At 35.6% G+C, this 22,917-nt stretch overlaps 2 protein-coding genes across 3 annotated transcripts; both read left to right on the top strand.

Moving 5' to 3' along the window:
* Nucleotides 1–145: 145 nt before the first annotated feature.
* On the top strand, nucleotides 146–9,783 carry LOC148822608 (putative thiopurine S-methyltransferase). 2 transcript variants are annotated; one of them, XM_088929076.1, is made up of 9 exons: nucleotides 146–276; nucleotides 1,280–1,412; nucleotides 2,012–2,104; nucleotides 3,240–3,372; nucleotides 3,743–3,795; nucleotides 4,261–4,335; nucleotides 4,740–4,825; nucleotides 7,560–7,604; nucleotides 8,361–9,783. In XM_088929076.1, the coding sequence occupies exons 2-9, from the start codon at nucleotides 1,291–1,293 to the stop codon at nucleotides 8,477–8,479; spliced, it is 726 nt and encodes a 241-aa protein (XP_088785202.1). In that variant the 5' UTR covers nucleotides 146–276; nucleotides 1,280–1,290; the 3' UTR covers nucleotides 8,480–9,783. The 2 variants fall into 2 exon arrangements, with proteins under 2 accessions (XP_088785202.1, XP_088785203.1); XM_088929077.1 differs by lacking the exon at nucleotides 2,012–2,104 and having other exon boundaries at nucleotides 158–276.
* Nucleotides 9,784–11,361: 1,578 nt separating this feature from the next.
* On the top strand, nucleotides 11,362–22,713 carry ppp1r36 (protein phosphatase 1 regulatory subunit 36). The gene is made up of 11 exons (XM_088929075.1): nucleotides 11,362–11,434; nucleotides 12,807–12,871; nucleotides 14,185–14,271; nucleotides 15,475–15,626; nucleotides 15,728–15,791; nucleotides 16,584–16,682; nucleotides 17,128–17,268; nucleotides 18,452–18,494; nucleotides 20,007–20,203; nucleotides 21,438–21,632; nucleotides 21,969–22,713. Exons 1-11 carry the CDS (start codon nucleotides 11,414–11,416, stop codon nucleotides 22,201–22,203), a joined length of 1,299 nt encoding a protein of 432 aa, XP_088785201.1. The 5' UTR covers nucleotides 11,362–11,413; the 3' UTR covers nucleotides 22,204–22,713.
* The last annotated feature ends 204 nt before the right edge of the window (nucleotides 22,714–22,917 follow it).

Raw genomic sequence — 22,917 nt, 5'->3', positions numbered from 1 at the left:
TTTGTGTTTTGTATGTTTTGTTTTTTTACAACACGTTAACACTTTTGTGTTTCTGGGGATTTGGGGGAGTTGAGTGTCATGTCTGTGACTTCTCCAAGGTGACTACCTTCAGGGGGCAGGCAGAAACTCCTCCCCGAAAAGCACTGTGCGCATGTTCATAGGAAGGAATTGCATTGCTGTCCGGCGCTTATGTAAGCAGCGTGAAGCCAACGCGTTAAGGTTCATTTAAGCATTTAGAAAGACGGGCAGTTCAGTTTGTGCTGAATCCTGTTTCAGGTAGGTGTTCGTGCGTTTGTGCAATGTGAACTCGTGGCTGAGTTTTTCAAAGAATAAACCTCAGGAAACATTTTTTAATATATCGTTTTTCTAAAAAAAACAAAACAAATTATGCTATCTGAAAAAAATCAGATGTTAAATCGACAGCCCGATGAGCCTTTCGCTGTTTTTGCCTTGAGGCGATAAAAGACAACGATAGAACACTGCATTAATTAAAGTGAAAGTGACTACATAGGCAGATGAAGAGGTCTAAGTGCAGAAGAGTGTCGTCATTGTAATAGCCGCTAATTTGTGGCTTGTCCTGCAGAGTGTACAATAGATACTATGTTCCTGTGTTTTCTTATCAGAAGTAAGTTTAACCCCTAATGAATTACTTACTACCCAATATACTGTATATATATATATTTGCATTTTGAATTGTAATCAGCAAGACCACGATTTCGGCGTCTACTGTTGTAAATAATAGAAATGCCACAGAAACACAATATTCTTCGCATACGATATTCTGGGTCAGAATAGGAGCAGGCAGAGGTGTTAAAAGTCCTGGAAAATAGAGAGCCGTAATCCAGCAGGCTACTATTACAGTACATCAACTTGTAGAGATTTGGAACATGTGATTTGTAATAAATTTAGTAAGTTAATTCGTTCAGTACAGTATACAGTCCCCGTAACTATACTGGGGCATTAGGACCCACACAGCCCAATATAATTTTAGATATTATATCATTATTTATAGGTTATAATAATAGAATTATCTGATTTTATCCAATGAACACTGGAACAAAAGGTTCACTGTGATGACAAGATCTTCATGCAGTGAATAGAAAAAAAAACAATTTGTTCTGATGTTGTTCTGATGATCATCAAGCTTATGTTGTTGGCCATGAGCTTATCATGAACAGTTAGTACCAGTTTAATTTTCCTTTCTTCTCCATTTGTCATTGATTGATCTTCAGTGCTTTCAATTAAACCAATGGAAAGTCCTTTCTCCTTTCTCTTACAGTAAGTTCCAATATGGCTGAAACACCAGACAGTTATAATATCAAAGTACAGGAGGACAGAGTGATGTCAGTGGACGAATGGGAGGATCGCTGGAAGGAGGGAAGGACTGGATTTCATCAGCCGCAAGTGCACAAGTAAATAATGCTATAGTATCTTCAAAGCGGGCTTTTGCAACCCAGTTTGGTTATTGTGCTCAGCTGGGTCACTGTAAATAGTGTTTTTGTAGTCAAACTGTTTTGGAATGCATACAGGCTCAAAACAAAAATGGAGAACATGGTCTTTGATGATATAAAGTAACAACTAGGGCATTTTATAAAATACATTTCCAAACTTTTTATAAAGCAGTTATCAAGTTCAGCTTTTTTCTAAAACATAGAAAAGGTGTTTTGGGGAACGAAAAATAAAATTCAGGAGTGCAACATGTGAATGAACTGATGTCAGCATACATCCAGAAAAACCTGGATTGAAATCAAACTGTATGAAAGCTTGCAGTATAACGCCATTTAAAACACATCGCCTTGCTTGTAGATTTCATGTACAGTGTAATGTTGTAAGCATTGTGATAGAATGACAGGTTGAGACAAGATGGCATCTCTTGTGTTGGTACCAATGAATGAGAAAACAATGAGGAAAGAAATTTGAATACTGTTGAAGTGACATTATGAGGTATTCTTCATTCATTTATAGAAACAGTTTCTTTTCTTGTTACAAGTTTAAGTTTATTCTCTTTCAGGATGTTGGAGAGCCACATTGATGCTGTTCTTAGTGGCAGGAAAGGGGTGCGTTTTTTCTTCCCTCTCTGTGGAAAAGCTGTTGATATGAAATGGTATGTGTTTCATATTTAGGCAGTTAGTCTTCACATATTACCAAAGCCAACTGTTTATGTGTAGACAGTGTTATGGTAGATTAGTAATCTGGATTTGTAATCTTCCTAAGGTGAGATGGGAAAAAACAGACTTGAGTGTTACCCTTAGAAGCTATGGGAAAAGTTACTGTAGATGTTAAGAAACTGTGGTAACAAGAATGTCCCAAAAAGATTTTTAGCATGAAATCAAAACATTTCTTGAAAATTACTTTTCCAAAGAGAGTAAGCACTGGACTAAACATGGTTTTAAAATGTTGATTTTTTTTTATTTGGAAACCCTTCAGTGTTCTCAAAAGAAGGTTTATTAGGGGTTTGACATACAGTATAATCTCAGATGGTTGGCAATGAAGAGAAAATATGAGTGTATTATTGCAATCCTACAACCCTGTAAATACCATACCTGCGCCTTTTCTTCTACATTTAATATTGTGATATTATGACTTTTTTGATAAATGGTTGAAGTCTTTCACTTTTTTTAAGGAGTCCTTTTTCATGCGCTGTTTTAATATTGGGTATGCGTTTAGACCCCTTTAAAAGAACAATTAAATCAAAATTAGTGTTTTGTCTTGTGTGTATCATGGTTAGTCAGGTCAGGTGTGCTCTATATACTGTAATGCAAAAGATTACAGTATATCACTTGTTGGGTCTTCCTGCAAATCGTTCTACTGGAGCTATACAAAGGGCACACAGGAGAGGAATGCCAGCCTGCCACCCCAAAAACCTAAAAACCATGAAAGAAGACGTTGCAAAGACAGAGCAAGATTAATATCCTTACTTTTTCAAGTAAGTATTTCACTTTGGAAGGGGAAGACTTCAATATTCTTACTTGACAATGTTTGATTTAGCACTTAAGTTTAAGTAAAGGAAAGTTTAAGCAGAGTTTAACCTGCAGGACCTGAAGGTACACTTCAGTGCGTATTGTGTGATTATAAGAAAGAGCATCTGACCTTGATTAAAGAAAACAAACAATCTCACAACCTTACATGTAAAAGTTCGGTAGGTGCATAACTTCATAATGTTTTCATAGGTGAGTGTAATGCCACACAGCAGTATAATGTAGTTTTTAATAACCAATTTTTCACACTTTGTTTTCTAGGCTAGTAGATATGGGACACACTGTTGTGGGGGTGGAGATAAGTGAGATTGGAATAAAGCAGTTCTTTGTTGAACAAAACTTAACTTACACAGAGGAGGCAGTCCCAGATGTACCAGGAGCCAAGCTGTTTAAGGTATTGGAATTATATTGGATAAAGGTATTGGATAGCTTGGGTAGTATTATTTTGTATAGGAAAAAGTATTTCTCCAGGCCAGAACCTTTCCAGTCTCCTGCCTGTTTTCTTGAGTGACATAACCGGACTATATCTTAGACAAACCCACTGTGTTTGGAAATGAAGCAATGAAGTGTGAACAAGAAAGTCCTGAATATAAGAAAAATGCAACTGAAAAAGTAATGCAAATGAAATTTTACTTGTTATCCCGTCTACTTAAAATTTCCTAATCTGTGTCATCACCAGTCCCTGGTAAGACTTGTCTTAAGTCTTTTTAATGCTTTAAATAAATAATAGGCTAAGTTTTATAAGTTTTGTCTCTTTGTTACAGAGTTCTGATGGAAAGATCTCCATGTATCAATGCAATCTGTTTGATTTTTCCAGGTACACTCTAATATGAATTTTGTTTCTATGTTTTTGTATATCTTTTCAGGATTCACAAACTTGTTGTATACAATTGATTTAGTCCCGATTGATTAATGTACCTGGCTGCATTATCATTTAAATCATCATCATTCATCAATGTTTAATTAGATTACTGTAAGTAGTACTCCTGAAACTTACTGTAGGTTGGCCAACTCTCGTCCCGGAGAATCGCATTCCATCAGATATGTCACCGTAAAATTACTGAAGAATTTAATTTTGAATACTTAGTTAAGACGTTTGTTAATAAAGTAATTTAAAGGTTATGGAAAGAAAACATGTCTTCTCTGGATCAAGCGTAGCAAAACCCTGATTTGGGGTGCTGTATTGTGGTCTTTACCTAACTATAAAAATGGGTGATTAGCATTAGACATGGGAACCTATGAAAGAAAAGTTTGTTTTTTCCTCCTTTTATTTCCTCATCAGCTCGATAGGAGGGAAGTTTGGTGGCATCTGGGACAGGGGCTCCTTAGTCGCCATCAATCCCTGTGATAGACAGCGGTGTGTCTCATGTTTTTTCTCTTTGTTTTTCTTGTGGGGTGGGAGGACATAAAAGCAAGCAATACAATATATAACTGAAATTTCAGTTAAATTTATATTGAACAATATGGTGTGATATTCTTTAGGAAAAAATGCCTTTTAAAACTGTGTAAAAAGCTTTCAATGTTATCAGTAAATGCTGTCCGATCTTTGCTCTGCTCTGCTGTAGTTGCTGTACAGATCAGTGTGAAGAAAGGCAGGTTGCTTATTAGTACACACTTTAGAGGAGGTTGTGAATATTTCAATTTTTCCTCTGCTAGTTTAGCTTGGATGAACATAAACACGAATTATTATTTGCTAGAGGTATTCTCTGAAACTTATTAGACCCTGTTACTAAATGATGACAACATTTTATTTTATCAAAGCTATGCAACGTTAATCATCTCTTTGATGGACAAAGATTGCCGATACCTTTTGGATACACTGTTGTACACTCCTAGCTTGTATGGAGGTAAGCCATGTCTGTTTCTTTATACACTAAAGTTGTATTAAAAGGCTCTTTGAAATTTGCTATTTAAAATTATTTAGTTCTATTGCATTTAATTTTATATCGTGGTCTTTGAGATTCCTAGAGAGAATCTTTCTGTAATATTCTCTCCCTAACTCTGAAAACTATTCCTGAATGTAATATCTTTTATCCACTTATGTACTGTAGAAAGTATTGATCAAGGGCAGTAAAAGATGTTCATTATATGATATAGCATTCATTGAATAATTTATAGAAGGTATAAGCAACCCTGGTCCTGGAGCTCTTGCCAGTATGTGTTTAGAGTACCTACTCCTAAAGAGCTGAGCCAAGGAGAGTTTATTTGTTTCGAGAGTTGAGATGGAATAAAACCTGTGGAGATACTGGCCTTTCAAGACCAGGATTGCACATTACTGCTTTAAGATATTCCACAGTTGTACACAACAGCAAATTAGATTCTGTTTGTGACCGGAAAAACTATGATCTTCTTTCTTAAGTTTAAGACTGCTCAATATCAAAATGTAATAACAAACATTATTAAAATACTAGAACGTATGAACTAGAACGGTGGTTTACAAAGATGATTAAATGCTTAAAATCTCAATCCATAGGTGCCAGTTTAGGCAACACAGGATTTTATTTATTTTTATCAGGCAGAATCCTTCCTTCTTTAAATCACATGTATATTTATGTTAATCATTTGATAATCATTTTAAAAGGCCCACTTTGTGAGCCTTCTACAAGTTGTCCAAACTATACAGTGCCTTGCAAAAGTATTCAGACCCTTGACCAATTCTCTAATTTTACTGAAATACAACTCCTACATTGAAATTTTGTTCTCTGTGATATTTTGTATTTCAAAGCACTGAAACTCAAAATTAATTATTTAAATTTGACATTGTTTTTTGTGAGAAAATATTATTTAAAAAAAACTGAAATACTGTATGCTGTTATATTTTGCATAGTGACTCCCTTCTGTGTTTTTCATACTTTTCTTTAAACTTGACATTCAATAGGTCATATCAGGATTCAATAGGTTATATCTGGGATGTCAAACTCATTTACCATGGCAGAGTTTGATTTTAAATGTGCTTCAGATGGAACATAGATAGATAGAATTCATAAATACATACCCAATATATGCTGTATAATCACTGAAATACTAGGAGGAATATCCATGACACAGTATTAATTGTAGAGTTTTTGGTGTTTATTCCATACCCCCATTTAAAACGCAATTAGTTATCATCACATCTTCAACAGATCCCAATTAGCAAAACTCATCACCCTCTGAATATGGTTTGTTTTTTAGCATTATTAACCACAGCTATTTAAAATATCATAGTTGTGATTATACTACATCTCTTTTGAAAATATTGCTGGGTGTCTCATTAAAAAAAACATTGAAAATACATAACCGCATGCATATTAATTTGCAGGAATGAAATGCAATTTACACTTTGCTTGAGGGACTGATAACACACTCAGTGGCTTTGAAGTTAAATAAATGAAAAGCAGTTTGCCATGTTTTATAATTAGCAGTTTTAGCATTTTTAACAGGGAAACCAAATTGGCAAAAGGCAATGTTAAAGAGAGGTTGTGTATAAAAAACACAAAATGCAGAACACTGTTTTCTAAATATCAGTGATATACAGTACAAACAACATTTTTCTTCTGCAACTGCTAATAATAAAAATAAATTGAAAGAATATATTAATGATTAAGAATTCAATCAGATTAGAAACATATTATTCCTGAGGCCTTACTTAGTTTGGACCATTGCGTCAAAAACTGGAGCAAGTGACTAGGCTGTGGCAGCTTAGAGTATTGAGTTTAGGTGTGTGTATGTAAATTAAGAGTGAACTCTTGACTCATTTATGTTTGTGTGTTTTCCGGAATATGTACAGAATATCTGAAACAAGAGACTTCATCTTGGGATAATGTGGTCTTTCATGTTGATCAAATATTACAAAATCACCAATAGAAAACATGTTATTCAAAAGGAATCACAGTCACCTGTGGCATGCAAATTAAATATCAGCTTTCCATTCATTTAGGCAAAGAAATGTGATTTTCTCCCATTCTCTTTGAACAGTTCTCTTGCAGTTTTGGTAAGATTAACGGCGGTTTTGAGAATTGCTGAGGTTGTTCTAAAATGTAGAGGAGGGGTTAAGAGAAGTGTGTGAAAAGGTTTTGTGGCACGTTTTCCTTCCCATTTCTGTGCAAAGACGCGCCTCTCAAACAAGATCTGTGACATCATCAAACAGGAGCACTCAGATTAAACAGAGGTAGAGAACCAGTGGGAGAACTTTGTATGCAAGACTGTTATGGTAATCGCACCAAGAGTGCCTGCTCCTAGCTCTGACCACTCCTGCCACATGGGCTAGACAGATGGGTTCGGTTGGCTGGACCTGCCCCATGAATTGTATGTTTGACATCAATTACAGTAGGCCATTTCAACACCTTTCTCACTAATGATGCAAGTGTGAGCTTATGCAACAACCAGAGTCACTCAAGTATATCATCGTCAGTCATGAATGATTAGTTAATCTAAATGATGCCAATAACACTAAATCAATACCCACAGTTGTCTACTTTATTTAACCTAAAACCTATGCATACAGTGAAATATTTCTTACGATACTCAATATTGATTCGGACAGGTTACTTTTGACCACTTATTTATTTGGATTCTTGTGTACAAATTTCTTCTTTAAAGGTCCACCATTTGTTGTGCCGGATGAGACGGTTAAAGATTTATTTGGTAAGTTCAAGTGTTAAGCATATAAGAAATGTTAAGCATTTTATAGACCCAGTTTTTCGCACTTAGATTTTCCAAATGTAAAATCTGCGTCCAGATGAAAGAAAGGTAGTTGCTTGCATGTAAAAAACAAACTGAATTTCCACTTAGAAAACAATTCTTAAACTAAAATGTTCCAGTTCTGGATTAGTGGTATTTCTTTAGACAGAGAGGTACTTGTTTTCACTGTGCTCAAATTGCCTAATCCATAATTAAAGAATTAGACTGCTAATTTGTGGGCACAGAGCACTGAGTATTAATAGCTGATGTTTATAATATTTATTCAATCACATTTGTTCACATGGCGAAGAATAACGTTGCCTTCAACAGCACATAGGTTTACTAAATATGTTTATAAAGTAAAACTGATAAAAATCGTACTGTTGAACAACTCACACGGTATTTTTACGTCTTCAGTGGGAAGCACATGTAAATCATAGGATTAGAATGAGTAATGTCTGATGGTAGATAGAGGTAGGTTTGATGTACTGTATAGGAAGAGAGAGCTACTGTACAGTATGTGAACACAGTGCATATATAAATGGAGTTTTTCCATATTTAGAAAGCAGTGTGTGTAGACGTTGATCAAACACCCTTTTCATAGCATCCCGCTAAGTCTGATATACAGGAGCAGAACATTCCATTCCATGGACATAGTGTCTGCAAAACCTTTTTTTATTTTTAGCTGTCATCCTTTAAACATTTGTGTTTTATTTTCAGGTAAAGCCTGCCACATTCAACTACTTGAGTCTGCTGATGCTTTTACAGAGAAATACAAGTCCTGGGGAATAGATTATTTAACTGAAAAAGTACATCTACTCACTTTGAAGACAAACTGAACTCTCAAGTCACTCATCAAAAGGATTTTGTTTCCATTGGATTTGTTTTGTTGCTATATATTACTATTAACTATCTTTTTGTCCATTTCACAGAACAGTTGAAGGGTATTTCTGGCAAGAACTTTAAAGGCATAGTTTGTTCTTTTCCTATTCAGGTAGCTCTGTTGTTACATTGGAAACCAACTTTTAAGTAGTTAAAGTGCTTGGGCAACCTAGCTCACTGTGAAAAGTAGATAATGCAAGTGTTTTAACTAAAATATAAGAATGAACCATATTTTAGCAACATTTCTATATATATTGTATCAAAACATTTTTTTCTCATGTCAGAAAATATACAAGTACAATTGGAAATATAGAGATCCTTTATCGTAATGTTCTGTTTGATACTAAGACCATTTCGTTTTAGGGTACAGACTGTAAAATTGAATCAGACCACATATTAATATTATTCTCTGTAACACAGAAGTGATAAAAATTGCTACATGGTTACACTTTTAAAATAAAAAAAATCATTCTTTTAAGTCCCTTAATTAATTATAGTATTGGTGTAATTTGTTCATTTTGGTGGTTATATACAGTACAGTACTTGGAATTGTTGTGGATTTTAATATTCATATTTTTTAATAGGTTTCTTCCACTAAACACCTGGATATGGCAGTTTAGTGAAAAGGCACTGAATAAAAGTATGACTAGCCATAGTGTTAGCGTAGTTTAGGACCCTATGCAGATGGTATAATCCGGAAGTAAGTGGAGAAGGACAACAGGGGAAAGACGGAGAGGATCAGGACCTGTTGACAGACAGGGGGGCGTGACGACGGTAATCCGGTACTCGGGGGCGGTAAGCCTGGGGCAGGCTAACAAATCCAAACAGTCCAAGGGGGAGATCCGGGGCGCAGTCCAAAGTCCAGGAACTGGGAGACAAGGTTAAAATCCGGAACAGGATCCGGAACAGGGATTAAAAACCAGGGTAACGAGGCCAGGCGCTCCAAGCCCCAGACTCAGATGGTCAGGACGCCGTGATGAAGCCTATGCTGTCGGGTCTCACCTGGACCCGTTGGTAGTCAGGCTTCTGGGCGTCCATCTCCCAATGCTGAGCCAGGAATAGCGGGCACACCAGACTAAAATAATTGCAGACAAAACGGGGAAGATGCACATAATAAACTAAGATACGAAAGGGTTGGAGCGCCCTTAAGAGGAAGGATGATGATCGTGACAGGTAGTGAATCCTTTTAGAAATGTTTTTAGTAAGATATTGTTTCAAACGGCTAAATGTTCAAATAAAGGGGTGCTGTTTTTATATCAAACATACAGTTTGTGTGTGACTTGCTTAAATTACAAAAACATAAATAATTTCTTAAAAATTCTGTCGGACTTTCGGAAGGTACCTGTGATCTTTAAATTTTCACAACTACTGTCCAGAATATGAAGTCTTACTCACTGCATATTACTGAATATTACTCACTTATTAAAATGTTTCACTGTTGGTATCATGTATATTGTCCCTCAATATTAACACAATCTTGGCAGCGCTAACGCATGGGGACTACAGTTTGATGTTTATCCTTTCATCCTGTTCAGTGGCAGCAAAATTGACCAGTCACAGTTGGACAGCATAACTCACCAGAATGTGTCTCCCAACATGCTGTCTTCTATGAGGTCTGTCATGGGTAACGTGCCATTCATCAGTGAATAAAACATTCCACCACAATCTGCTTAACCTTGGGTTTCTTAGCCCCAGGGAGACAGCGATTTCATCCCCCGGCTTTGGACTTTACCTTTATATGGCTTCCAAGTTCACAGATCATTTTTATGCTAACAGTGGGCTAAAGTCACTCTGCTGACGGAATATCTCATGCCGTAGCTATCGTCCTTTGAAAACGATTAAACAGATGGATCAGATAGGTGTGATGGCCCTAGGCTGTTCTGGTGACTGCCTGCCATCTAGGATGTGGGCTGTCACAGAAACACAATTGTTTTTTTGGATTCTCAGCTGTTTGCTGCAAAAAAAAACATTTATTGTCCAAGCAACTTCAATTAAGCCAGCAGCCACCAGGTAACCATCACTATTCAAATGAAGCATAATTTCTGTTGTTTTTGAATAGGCACTGTACGTCTCCAATGTATTAATCTGTTACATTTTAATGTAACATACAACAGCATAACTTTTCTGTAATTAGTGGTAACACATGCATATATTATGATGCATTATTTAACATTTTGGACTGGTAGTGCATTTCTAAGTTTCGTTTTTATTTGCCTGCAATCATTTTCGCATAATCATGATCGCAGATTATTCGGCACTTCATTTACTTTTATTTGTTGCATTTGTTTGTTTTCACTTTTATTAACAGATGAACAATTTAATGTGGTTTTCAAAACATTAGCTTGTTCATTGCAGATAATGTTTTGTCCGCACAAGTGCATCAGTTGCATTCCAGAAATAACCTTTATCACATTTTTAAATACTTATTCTTTAAAATGGCCGTTTAATTTGTCAAGAACTATTTGTGCTACTGTGCTGCTTAATGTGCATGGTCAGATTTTATAAATCCAGAACATAACAAGCGTTCTTACTACCTTTCGAAGACTATTAAACTTAAATCAGATCTGAGTAAATAAAAACGAGAATTAAGATAAACTGAAAATATAATGAAATTTAATGTGTAATGAATTCAAATTACGTTATTTTGAGCACCACTGCGATTCCTACCATAGCGAATAATTATTTTTTGTGCATGTTTTGTACATGTTACTTATTACCCTACGGAGGTGAAATAACTGTTTTTAAATTAATATGTGTTTGTTCCCTTTTCACAACGAGCGTATTACTTTGCACACGCACAACTGTTTTGCACGCTGTTGCCTAGATACTATCCGGCTTTATTGTACACAGACTAGGAGCCATAGTTTGGGAGATGTCGACTCTCCTGTGCAATGGCAAAAACTAAGGAAACGGTAATTATTTCTTATCAAAACGTGAAATACTCCGTGACTTATTCAATTGTTGTCATTACTAATAATTTGACATAGTTAATCATATGTATGATGGAGACGGAGAAGCACATTACTGAAATTGATCCTCCGTCGATGCGCTGGTTTTTGCTTTAGGATAGAAGTAACGAAAGGTGCATGAAAATGCAGGGTTTCATGATACCTAGTTTACTCTGTCGCCAGACGTTAAAACAGTAAGTAGAAACATTACATTGACCTAAACACTCATGAAAAGTCGTACTTAAAAAAAACAGAATTGGATTTTGTACTGTATGTCGCATTTTGTTACGTGACTCAATCACTCTGCAGTCGGCTGATTTTATTGCTCTGCACTGCATATATGGATAAAATATAGTTTTGTTTTCTTAAGGTTTCGTATTGCAAAAGAAAATTCTAGTCAGAATATACTTCGTGAGCAGAGAAAGCAAGTCTATATAGTCAGCATTTCACAATATAAAATTGTGACGTATAAAATGTGAAATATTTTCACAATATGAAAAAACAAATGGGTAAAACTGGTCATCAGTTAGTCTACACTTTAGACTAACTTTTAAAGTTCCAGCAATATGCTGCTAACCCACTGTGTGGATGGCCTCTGTGCCTGTCTGCAGGGCTGCAACCAATTCCTGGCAGATCAACTGCAGGATAACGTCTGGTAAGAGGTTCTCCTGGGAAACAGATTACTGGAATTCATTCACAGGGATTGGCTGAACACAACACACACAGGCTGATTGGGATTTATGTCTGATAACTGGCCAGGCTATATGGAGTATTATTAAGGTTGCTGGATGGAATTTCATGCAATCAGCCTGGAAAATCAAGAATCTGTTAGATGGATTTCTTACGGGAAGAAATCTAGAGAAAACAGTATTTTTCTGAAAGATTGATGCTCCAGGTGACTTCACCCATAAAATGCCAGGAAAGTCAACATATTACATTTCTATTGTGTGTGTTCAGTCACTGGACCCAGATACAGTACATTTCTGTGGTCTAGCCTTGACCAATCCATGTGAGAGTGCACCAGTAAGCACGTCCAGAGATTCTGTGCCAGGAACAGGCTACAGTCCAACAGACCAGTGATTGTTAATTTCTGCCTTTTATGTAGCACACTTTAATTCCACATATGCTGTATTATGACACTACAGTATATGGTTGACAGATTGCTAATTGCTCCTTTCCATTGAAATTCTGTCCATCAATATTTCTAAAATACTGAATTACATTACTCACATGTATAGTGTTGTTCTTTTTTTTCCTCATTTTTCTTATTATCCTTAAACGTCAGAAATGGTGCACACTGATATTCACTTACTTACCCTACCATTTTTTCCAACAGGTTAGCATATCTACACCTGGACGCTGGCACTGGAATGATGAACTGCAAACACTTGAATTATTCAGGTAATAAAATAAAAAAACTGCTTTAATAAGATTAGGTTAAATGTCACTAGTATGAAATTAGCCTATTATAATTCTGGACATATACGGTACTAAATGTAATGTTTGTGTTCAAAGGTTTTTGCTTGCTATTGCCTCTGATAAATCAGTTATCTTGTGTATATCATATTCCCAATAACGTGAATAATGACAGACTGAACAAGGATACAATAGTGCTCTATTTATTTGATTATATAAAACAAAATGTGGCAAGAGGAACAGTCCTGCCATGCATCCCATCACTCATTCTTACACACACAAAAGCCCTGCCCAGCAATGCATCATAATATACATAGCATATCTGTAAATGCTTAATTGGAGCCTGATTCTAAATTGTTCAATCCCAAAATTCAAAAACCAACTATAAAGCATTTTAATAAATAAATCATATATGTAATATTGCAAAGTTTAATTATTGTAACGGTTTAACATGTAGGAAGAAATACGGTTATAAAACTTTTAAAGAGTATGATGCTGTAATTTTCAATCCATTATACTTGTTTAGAAGCATTATTTATCCTGAATTTGTCAGATCTCAGAAGCTGAGAAATACTGAGTCTGGTCAGTAATAGGATACGAGACCTCCAAGGAAAACTAAGTTGTTGCTAAATATTTGAAACACTGGGTGGCACTCTTCCCTCTAGACCAGAATACCTAAACTGATGCCCCATTATGGTAACTAGGAATACTGCTCTGATTTTCTTTAAAGAACCCATGGCACTTTTTGGTAGAACAGAAGTGTTAACCCCACTGTTCCGGCTATATTCTAATGTGTTTTTTACAATATGGCTTACCTAATGTCCCTCCTTCAACTGGTGAAGTGATTCCTTAAATCGTTTACGTGAAATTTTAGTGGGACCGCTAGTTCGTCATGGATATCACATTTCAGCCATGCTGTACTTCAGTGCTGGATGTAGTGGGTAAAACCTTAAGTGCTTTGAAATACCTTAGAATGGAGCAAATGTATCAGGCTGGAACTGTATTTAAACAACATGTTGATTAAATAATGTACTATCTTTGCATTTATTTCTTATTCTTATATTGAATGTCTTTGTGGGAAGCTTCTTTATCATCTTATCATCAACAGCCCAAGTCATTATTATTAGTGTCTGCTGTTAGCCATAAGACTGGTTTCATAGATCACAGTCAGAAGTGGTCCTGGATTGTATTATCTAAATTAGCTTTAGATAGCACAAAAGTGTACTATCTGATTTAGCATTATATTTGTCTGCATTATCTATTTGCTCCAGTGATATATCTGTATATATTTTTTTCAGTTTCAATTCAACCATAGAAACTAAAGATAAAAGGAAGAAGAACAAATCTATTCACTTCCAAGAACAAGCTAACAAGCGTGTTGAGAGGTATGCTCACTGATTCCACACAGAACCTCAAATTATGGTTCATATGGTTATGGTTGAATTATGGTAATGGTTGATATGAAGAGGAACGTTGTTTCTAATTTGGTTTTGCTTCATTTGTAAAATATATTGTCTTGATTTCTGAAGTTACTTTGTCTTATTTTACCAAAATATTAAATGAAAATTTTATGGGGAAACACAAGAAATTATATTGTTTATTGAGTCACTCAATATTATATTTTGCAAGGATTAATTCTTTAGTCAGAACTAATCAGTCAATCTGACATTTTAGTATTTTCAGTGATCCTTCGCTGTGAGGTTCTTGAGTATAGAGACTTCTGGTTTTCCTAAGTTACCTGAGCCACTTAATAATGTTTGTCACTAGACCAATTTCTTAATTCTTTATCTCAGATTGTATGATACCAGCAATTTAAAGAACCCTTTAAAACCTGCTGGTCTGTAGTTCTTGAAGGCAAAAGCTGAGAAAACCTTGCTTAATCTAGGCCAAACAAGATCCCAACAAAATACTTAGCATCAGGATAACTTAGAAGAAATTTTTAGTTACCTTAATGATTGTGGCTTTTTGTTTTAATGCATGTGTTGTACCATAATATCGTACATATTCTAACACTTTTTATTTGTACTTTTGTCAAGTATGTATACTGTGTTATATAGTTGTAGGTTTTAGATTCTCCAAGTTGCTTCTGAGTGCATCGCAGTGGTGCAGTGGTGGCACATTGCTGCTTGACAATGCTGGGGCTTTGAGTTCAATTCCTGGAGTGCTATCAGTTTAAAATCTGTACTGTATGTTCTCCCTGTCTTTGAGTAGGTTTTTTCCAGATGCTCCTCATTTCCTTCCACAATCCAAAGACATACTGGTAGGCTAATTACTGTAGGTTCTGGGAGAACTGGGCCTGGTGTGTGCCCTGCGATAGATTGGTGTATCATCCTGGGTGTATCCCGCCATATTCATGATGGTTGCTAAGACAGGCTCTGGTTCCATCACGACCCTGAATTGAATAAATCAGTTAGAAAACAGAAGCATGAAAGTTGCTTCTGATTACAGAAAGGAAGCCTTTATTCCAGTTTACCTCTGCCAAGCTCAATGTCTCGCCCTTTGTCACTGCTGTGGCAAACCAATGAAAATGTCCTTTTTTATTGTATCCTTTTAAACCCATGATGCAATAGAAATTACTCTTTCAACAGGTTACTGCCACCTTCACCTATTCCCACAAGAGGCCCCACTGGTGTTCGCACAGCTGTGGATAAAAAATACAATGGGAAAGCACAATTAGGCACCTGTAAACCTTCACTGAAGCATGGACCACATGATCATGTAACCATTGAAGATGTAAAGAGTAGGTTCATGGCATGGGTTCATCAATTAAACACACTGTCTAATTCTTTTACACATGCTCTTCATGTATAATTATCACATTCGCATTTGTGTGTCTTGCAGATGTGGCATTTTCCTTGCTGCAGGAAAATGAGCCAATACCTCTGTGTTTTATGTCTCTAATGAGGTATGTTTGTTTGTTATGCATTTATCTTGGCAGCCCTCAGAAGATCTCAGCTTTTAGGCCTTTTTCAGTTTATGTGTTCAAGTGTCAAAGTATTTTTTTTTTACTTTAAGTTTGGTAGTCACAATTGTGAATCCACCTGAGCCATGAACCACAATTGTAAATCCTACCAAAAGGTAGAGAGGAAAAATTGGTTTTGTTGTCAAGGGGTTAGGGCAGTCTTTTCTTATCAAATTACGTATTAGAACATAAGAAAAATTACAAACAAGATGAGGCCATTTGGCCCACGTTCCCTCTTTGTTGGCTATCATGCTTACACATACTCCAGACTTTTTGTCACACTATGGAATAATAGTATTATTGTATGTTATTATGCTCTTAATTCTCCCATAATATATTTCTGTTCTTAATGCACACGACTATGTGTTTAGATCCATAGTCAAACATATGTTACTGATAACACAGCAGTTAGCTGATCTTAACGGTTTCAGACTGACCCCTGTGGACACATGTACAGCACATGAATTCAGAGCTGCTTCCAGACTTACTGTACTGTACATTCATGTTCACAGTCGGGATTCAAATGTAATGCTTTAACACTTAGCTACAATAAATAAACATTTTATGTTACATGAACAAATTCTTAATTGTTTGCTGACATGTGTTTGACAATGTTTTATAGTAACATAAAGAAGATAGCTAGTGAGGCCTTTACTAAAGGCTTTAGGGCATTGTCTCTAGGCTGAAGAAATTTGATATTTGAATTATTCTCAAGAAATGTATTTTTCTCCATAGGAGTCAGCAAGTAAATGACTTTCTCTCAGCCCTGCTGCTGTACTTATCTTGTTATTTTGAGAAACAGGCATTGGAAAAAAAAACCCAACCTTTAATGGCGTAAGTATGTGCCATATATTTAAGCTATACTGTACATTATATATGTTTGTTACAGATGGCACATTGATGTACTGAACAATGTGATTTTCTGACTTTGACATTTATTTTATTTCTAGTTTATTTATTTTGCAGTTATTTATTTAAATTTAAACTTTAAGTATTCAATATAATGATTTATTTTTTTACTGAAATTGGTTTTAGAATTGCTTTAATTTTTAATTTTTTAAATACTATATGTTGATCTAAATAAGTCTCGTTTTTATTGGAAAATACGTGTGTTAAGAAAAAGTTGTAATCTTCTTTATAGTGATTACCATAGGTGATACTGAGTGTATTCTTTTTTAGTTTTAAGTTTTCAGTTTCTATTAAATTGGGCACTGGGAGTGACAAGGGAAAATAGTAACAAAGAGATTAAAAAATACCATTCTCTTTGTTTTTCACTTAGGGAACCAAGTTTAACAGAAAGAAAAAACATGGAAGAGGCACATATAAAAGTTGAACTTGCAAAAAAACAGCTTGCTTGCGCATACTCTGTTCTGGTTCTTGGACTTGGGATGTCTCAGCAGCACCATATGGATTGTGGAAGGTCAGTAAACAACCACTGTCACTGCTGAATAATTTAGTGGTTGTTTTTCTAAAGAATACATGATGAAACAAGAATGCTAGTGACTTTTTGTTTTGAATGTTATAACGGGATGGTTAAACCGTGTTTAATAACTCATGACAGAAGCTATAAATTGCCTACTTGGTGTGTGCTATACTAGAACTAATACAGTACATATTATACATATTGTGAATTTAGGCACACTTTTCCCAAAGAGTCACATGAGTAAGGGTAGATTCATCTCAGTAGATTCATCTCATTCTGCACTGAAGTAAAGTAACCTCAGAGATACTGTGCAGCAGCTATGCTGTGCTAGTAGGTCAGTGCACAACTCATAAAGTGGAGAATGATTCATTAAATTCTCAATTAGGAAAAGTTGGATACAGTAGGTGGAGTAAGGCTAAATCCAGGCACAGCATATTTGGTGCCATTTCAATCGTTTGCAATTCATTTGCAGCACTGACAGCCGTGCAGAGTATTTTGTATCTTTGAGCTTGTATTATTCGTACTTGAACAAAAAATGCATTGTATACACACTGACTTTCCATTATTTCCTCATTAAAAAAAAATCATTAACTTATAAGATCACTTTATAAGTCATATACAATATCTTGCATTACGAATTTGTCTTTTCACATACCCCAACTTGCTCTCCATGAGACACACAGGCAAGGAGAGAAGCTTGGGGTCAGCCATTTATATGGCACCCCTGGAGCAGTTGGGGTTAAGGGCCTTTCTCAGGGGCCCAACGGAGTAGGACTGCAGGATTTGACCAGCAACCTTCCAGCCACAGGCACAGGTCCTTAGCCACAGTACCACCACTCCGCCCTGCATTATGTAATCTGTAAATCTCTGCATGCTTAAGACAGAAAACGGAATATGTTTCAGCCTCTAGGTTGGTACAGTAAATACTGCATCAAAGGATTAAATGGTTAAAAAGTGTTTTACTTTTTTCAATACCTATAGCACATTGTCACTTCCATTTCCATTCATTCCATTTCCCAAAATTCCATGCTTAAAGTTATCTACAGGAATTAAGGGAAAAAGTTTACTCTGAAGTATAAAATACGTCAGCAGTTTCCATTTAAGTCCAGATTTGTTATTATCCAGGAACGAAAATTAATCATAATAATCCACTTTGCTTTGTTGTTTGTACATTTGCCAGGAGCAGGGTTTCAGCCACTTACAAAGACCGACAGTTATTTGAGGTAATTGAATTTACTTTTTCATTTAAAAAAGTAAACGTGCATTTTCATTAAAATGATGAAAAGTCTTCATCAGGATTAGCAAACCTTAATGTTGAGTTTAGAAAAAACTGCTTTTTTTTGTTAAACTTCATTTCTTAATCATATTTAAAAGCAGACATTTAATAGTATCAACAGCTAAAATATATATTTCATTTTCCTGTATTTTTTTTATATCCAAAGGTATAATTGAACTAACTGGCAGCATACATTTCTTTAATTGAACTTTTGGCTGACTTTAGCTTTGTATCCCTTTTAAGACTCACAGGTAAATTAATTAGTGTGAAAATGGCAACATTTAGCAAAGGGAACTGGCTTCCTGTTTGCATTACCTTTCAAAATAAAAGTATAACTTAAACATGCCACAGAAAAAAATACTGGACATGCTAAAGTTACATTTTTGACAAAACCAAAATCTGTGCTTCTCCAAATGTAGTCGAAATGTGATAGAGACTCTAATCTATAGTGTGGATACTTTTGAATGATATAAATATACTTCAGGGTCCAGACATTTGGCTCAATGATAGAATCATTGATGCTTACTTTTCACTGATGCAGAAAATGGAAATAAAAAAACACCAGTACTTCACTCTATCTTTGCTAGTCAGTGCTTAGGATTTTTTTTCTGGAATGTGACGTGCTACAGTACCTCATCTTCCAAAATCCCAAAGCACTAGTGGAAGTTTGAGAGAGTAATATTTCCTCAAAAATGTTTAAATTGAAAATTCTTCTCTCTTGAGAATCTGAAAATACAGAGATGTATAAGATACATATGTTTAATTATGTACCCTGGAGGAGGGGGTAGCTATCAGCCATGGACTTTACAGGTTTCCTTGCAGTAAAATGAGTTTTTTCCTCCCCCCTGTGCTGTGCAGCATATTTTATATGTATCTAAAAGATAATAATCTAGATATATAGAGCAGCAGTAGATTGCTGTATGAGTATATCAAAAGACATAATAATAAAATCTGATCTGATTTAAGAAATAAGTGTTGACTCTTTTTTTTAATATTAGAGAGTGCAGATGTACAGGGGTTTGTGCAAACACACCAGAAACACTGGCAAAGACGCAAATCTGACTAAACATCAGTGAAGACACAGAACAGAATGAAAAAGAGTGAATTGCTATTAGCTGAGGGTCTCAACATCGAATGTCACCCCACTTTTGAGATTGCATACATTTTGTTTTTCTTATGGTTTTGGTTATATATACATTCATTAATTATCATTAAATACAATAAAATATTTTATATAACTCCTTTAAAACTGTATATTTTAAAAGTTTACATCTCAAATCACTTTGCATTGAATGGAAAAAAAACAATATACAGTACATGAGTGACAATTTACAAGAATATAAATGAAGAAAATGTGTTGCAGAATTAATAAAAAAAAGGTAGTAAGCTTGTCAAATGTAGGGATCAGTATAGAAATCCTGTAGTATGAATTTACAATGCTTTTAAATATTTTAACAAGTGTCTTTATAGGTTCTCCACATACGTAGCGTGGGTGACATTCAGACGCAAAGACCTTAAAGGGATCCAGGAGGAAGTAGGCAGGCTCCTCCGTTCAGACACCTTTAATCATGCTGTCAGGAAGACGGAGGATAATAATGAGAATGCAAGATTGGACACCACTCTGAATGAAGAAATAGGATCCACCCGTGAAAGAAGGTAAATTCCCCCAAAGGTTTTAAGAATAAAAAGTTCTACACTTTAACGATTCCAAAATAAAAAAAAGCTTATTAGACTGCTACATTTTGTTGCAGAGTGTGATACATATGGAATAAAAGTGTAGTATGTTGTTTAGTACATGCAAAAGTATTTTTTTTCAAGTAAATCCATCACTGTATTATATTCTACATTTGTATAATTAGTTTGGTAAGGATGGTTCCATTGCTCTTTTCCAATAACAAACTAAATAAAATAGATTTATACAGCTAAAATAATCAAGTTACCAAAAATTCCATTAAAAACTCAGCTAGTTACTTTTTCTCATCTTTCTCCCTGGTACACAAATGCAACGAATTCTATGAAGGTGTTAAGTACTTGTGGAGGGAGATGGCACTGACTGTTCACAGCCAGCTTATGAACAACATCAACAGGCCTAGAGGGATGTCCTTAAGGCTGCCAGATTCTCCTTCTGTTCCACTCTTATTGACAAGGGCCACAGTAATCCTAGAAATCTTTTCTCTACTATGAATAAGAAGCTTGAACCAGCTAAGAATTCTGCATTTTCCTTCCCTTTATTGAATATTGTAACATAGGCATGCTATTCTTCCACAGCATAATGCATATTATTAATAACTAGTTGCTGACCTCATCAATTCAGTCTCTGAAATCTGGTCTTATGGTGTAGGCTTCAGATGTACAGCTCTCACCTCTGCACTCAAAGAAACTGCCCTGAAGCCAAAAGTACTAAAAAACAGTCCTATTTTCAATTTGCCCTTTCTCACAAACATTCTGAAATGTGAAATGAAACAGGTCCTTTTAAATGTTCATTTACAGATATCTTCAGATTCTTGACCACTAGTTATCCTCTAAACGTACAGTAGGTGCAGCTTTTAATAGTCTCTGACATCTTGCTGATGTGAAAAAGTATCCAGCGATCACTCCTAATTTCCTACATTGGTTTGGATTCTGTTTGGCTACCAGGAGCTAATTTGTAACACTTGAAAGTTTGAGTTTTGGGAACTTGGGTACTCTATGGGATTCTGTGCTAGGACCTTTACTTTTTGATAGTTACTTTACATTCTACCTGGGTTTTACTGCTATGCTAATGATACTCGTATAGAACAAATCAGATACTATTATTAATTGTTCTCCTTTTTACAGGTGTCAGCATGATATTAAGATATTTGTCCACCGCCCCCCTACTTTGTAAATGATAAAACTATGTATTTTGCAGGAAGATGAAGTCGAAAAGACCAGCTATAAAGAGTATCCTTAACCAGCGCTCTCCAGTGATTACATCGCTGCTGCCATCCCCAAAGGAAAAATCCCAGCACCTATTTAAGACAGATTGCCTAGAGCAGGACTGCTCCACTGACCCCTGTGACACAACGTCTCTGATGGAGGAACTTACGGCTGCTTTGTCTTCGAAGTAACAACATCTTCAATGCCATGAATTGACAATTACCAGTACCCAGGGGCTGCAGTGTCATCTTCTCCTTCCATTTGAGTTATCAATGACTTAATTGAATTAGTTTGCTTACGCAGATATTTTTTTTCAGGTCTTTTTCTGATGATTAGACTTTTCTTATTAGATTTGCTTAGTTGTAATTTAATCAAAAGTAGTGTACTGAAAGAAACATCTATTATAGTTTACACATTATACTTAACACTGTTTCTTATACATATGTCCAAGAGTGAGCTAGGCTGACATTTGTTGCAGAAAAGCCACTTGATTTGATTTATGTATTTTTTCCTTTCTCCAAAGCTTGGGAATAATTGGACAACCACTGAGCCAGTTTAGCCGTCACACTCTGGTGCCCCTGGGGGCTGAACAGGAAGAAGAGGAAGAGGATGACGAAGACCATGCCAGAAACAGCAAAGCTTCATTCAGATCTAAGGGTCCTTTATCCTCAGGAGGAGGGAAATATGCTGGGCTGAGCAGAGCAAATACTGTCATCTCTAGGGCAACAACAGTGGGAGTCTACTCTGATACTGAATAACCAGTAAACCCAAACAACATTTATTTGAGGGTCTTTAATTCTCACCTCCTTGAAATATGCTTTATGCAAACATCTTTTTATTTACCATTTTTGTTTTCTATATTTTGTTTATATTCTTAAGATATTTCCCTTTTTATTTTATACGGACTCCATTTTATGTATTAAATGTATAAAAAGGTTTGAAATCCCTGGAAAGTTAATATTTGGACTTTTTTATCTACATTTGGAAAACCTCCAAGCTTTTTTATACTCTTCAATTTTGAAATCAGGAGCTGTTAATCTACTTGGCTCACTGCTACAATCCTCTTATCAACATTGGAGAGGTGAGGACAACACACATGAGCCTTCTTTCTGCATGATTAACAGGGGATGGAGGCAGTGCTTCAGCACTTGCATTGCTTTACTCAGTAATTTTTTTTTTGAAGTGGAATTTTTCAGCAAATGCCCATTTAATCCCCCACAGATATATTCATTTTATTTATATAATTTCAATAAAGGCATTCACCAGCATAATTACATTTATTTTTTGCTTCATTTTCTTAACATAGTTAACTCGCCCTGCCCAAACAATGGGATCTGGTGCTTTTGTTTGCATTCTTTTCATCTTTACAGTTCAATCTTGTGTTTTCTATTCCCCGTTTTTCTGGATTTTAACACAGCAGTTAGAACAACTCTTCCCTTTCAATATGGAATGCAGTGATCACCAATGGGGGA

The sequence above is a fragment of the Atractosteus spatula genome, chromosome 12 (assembly GCF_055471065.1).
Source record: "Atractosteus spatula isolate fAtrSpa1 chromosome 12, fAtrSpa1.hap1, whole genome shotgun sequence".
Classification (NCBI taxonomy): domain Eukaryota; kingdom Metazoa; phylum Chordata; class Actinopteri; order Semionotiformes; family Lepisosteidae; genus Atractosteus; species Atractosteus spatula.
This window is presented reverse-complemented; position numbering and strand designations above follow the sequence as displayed.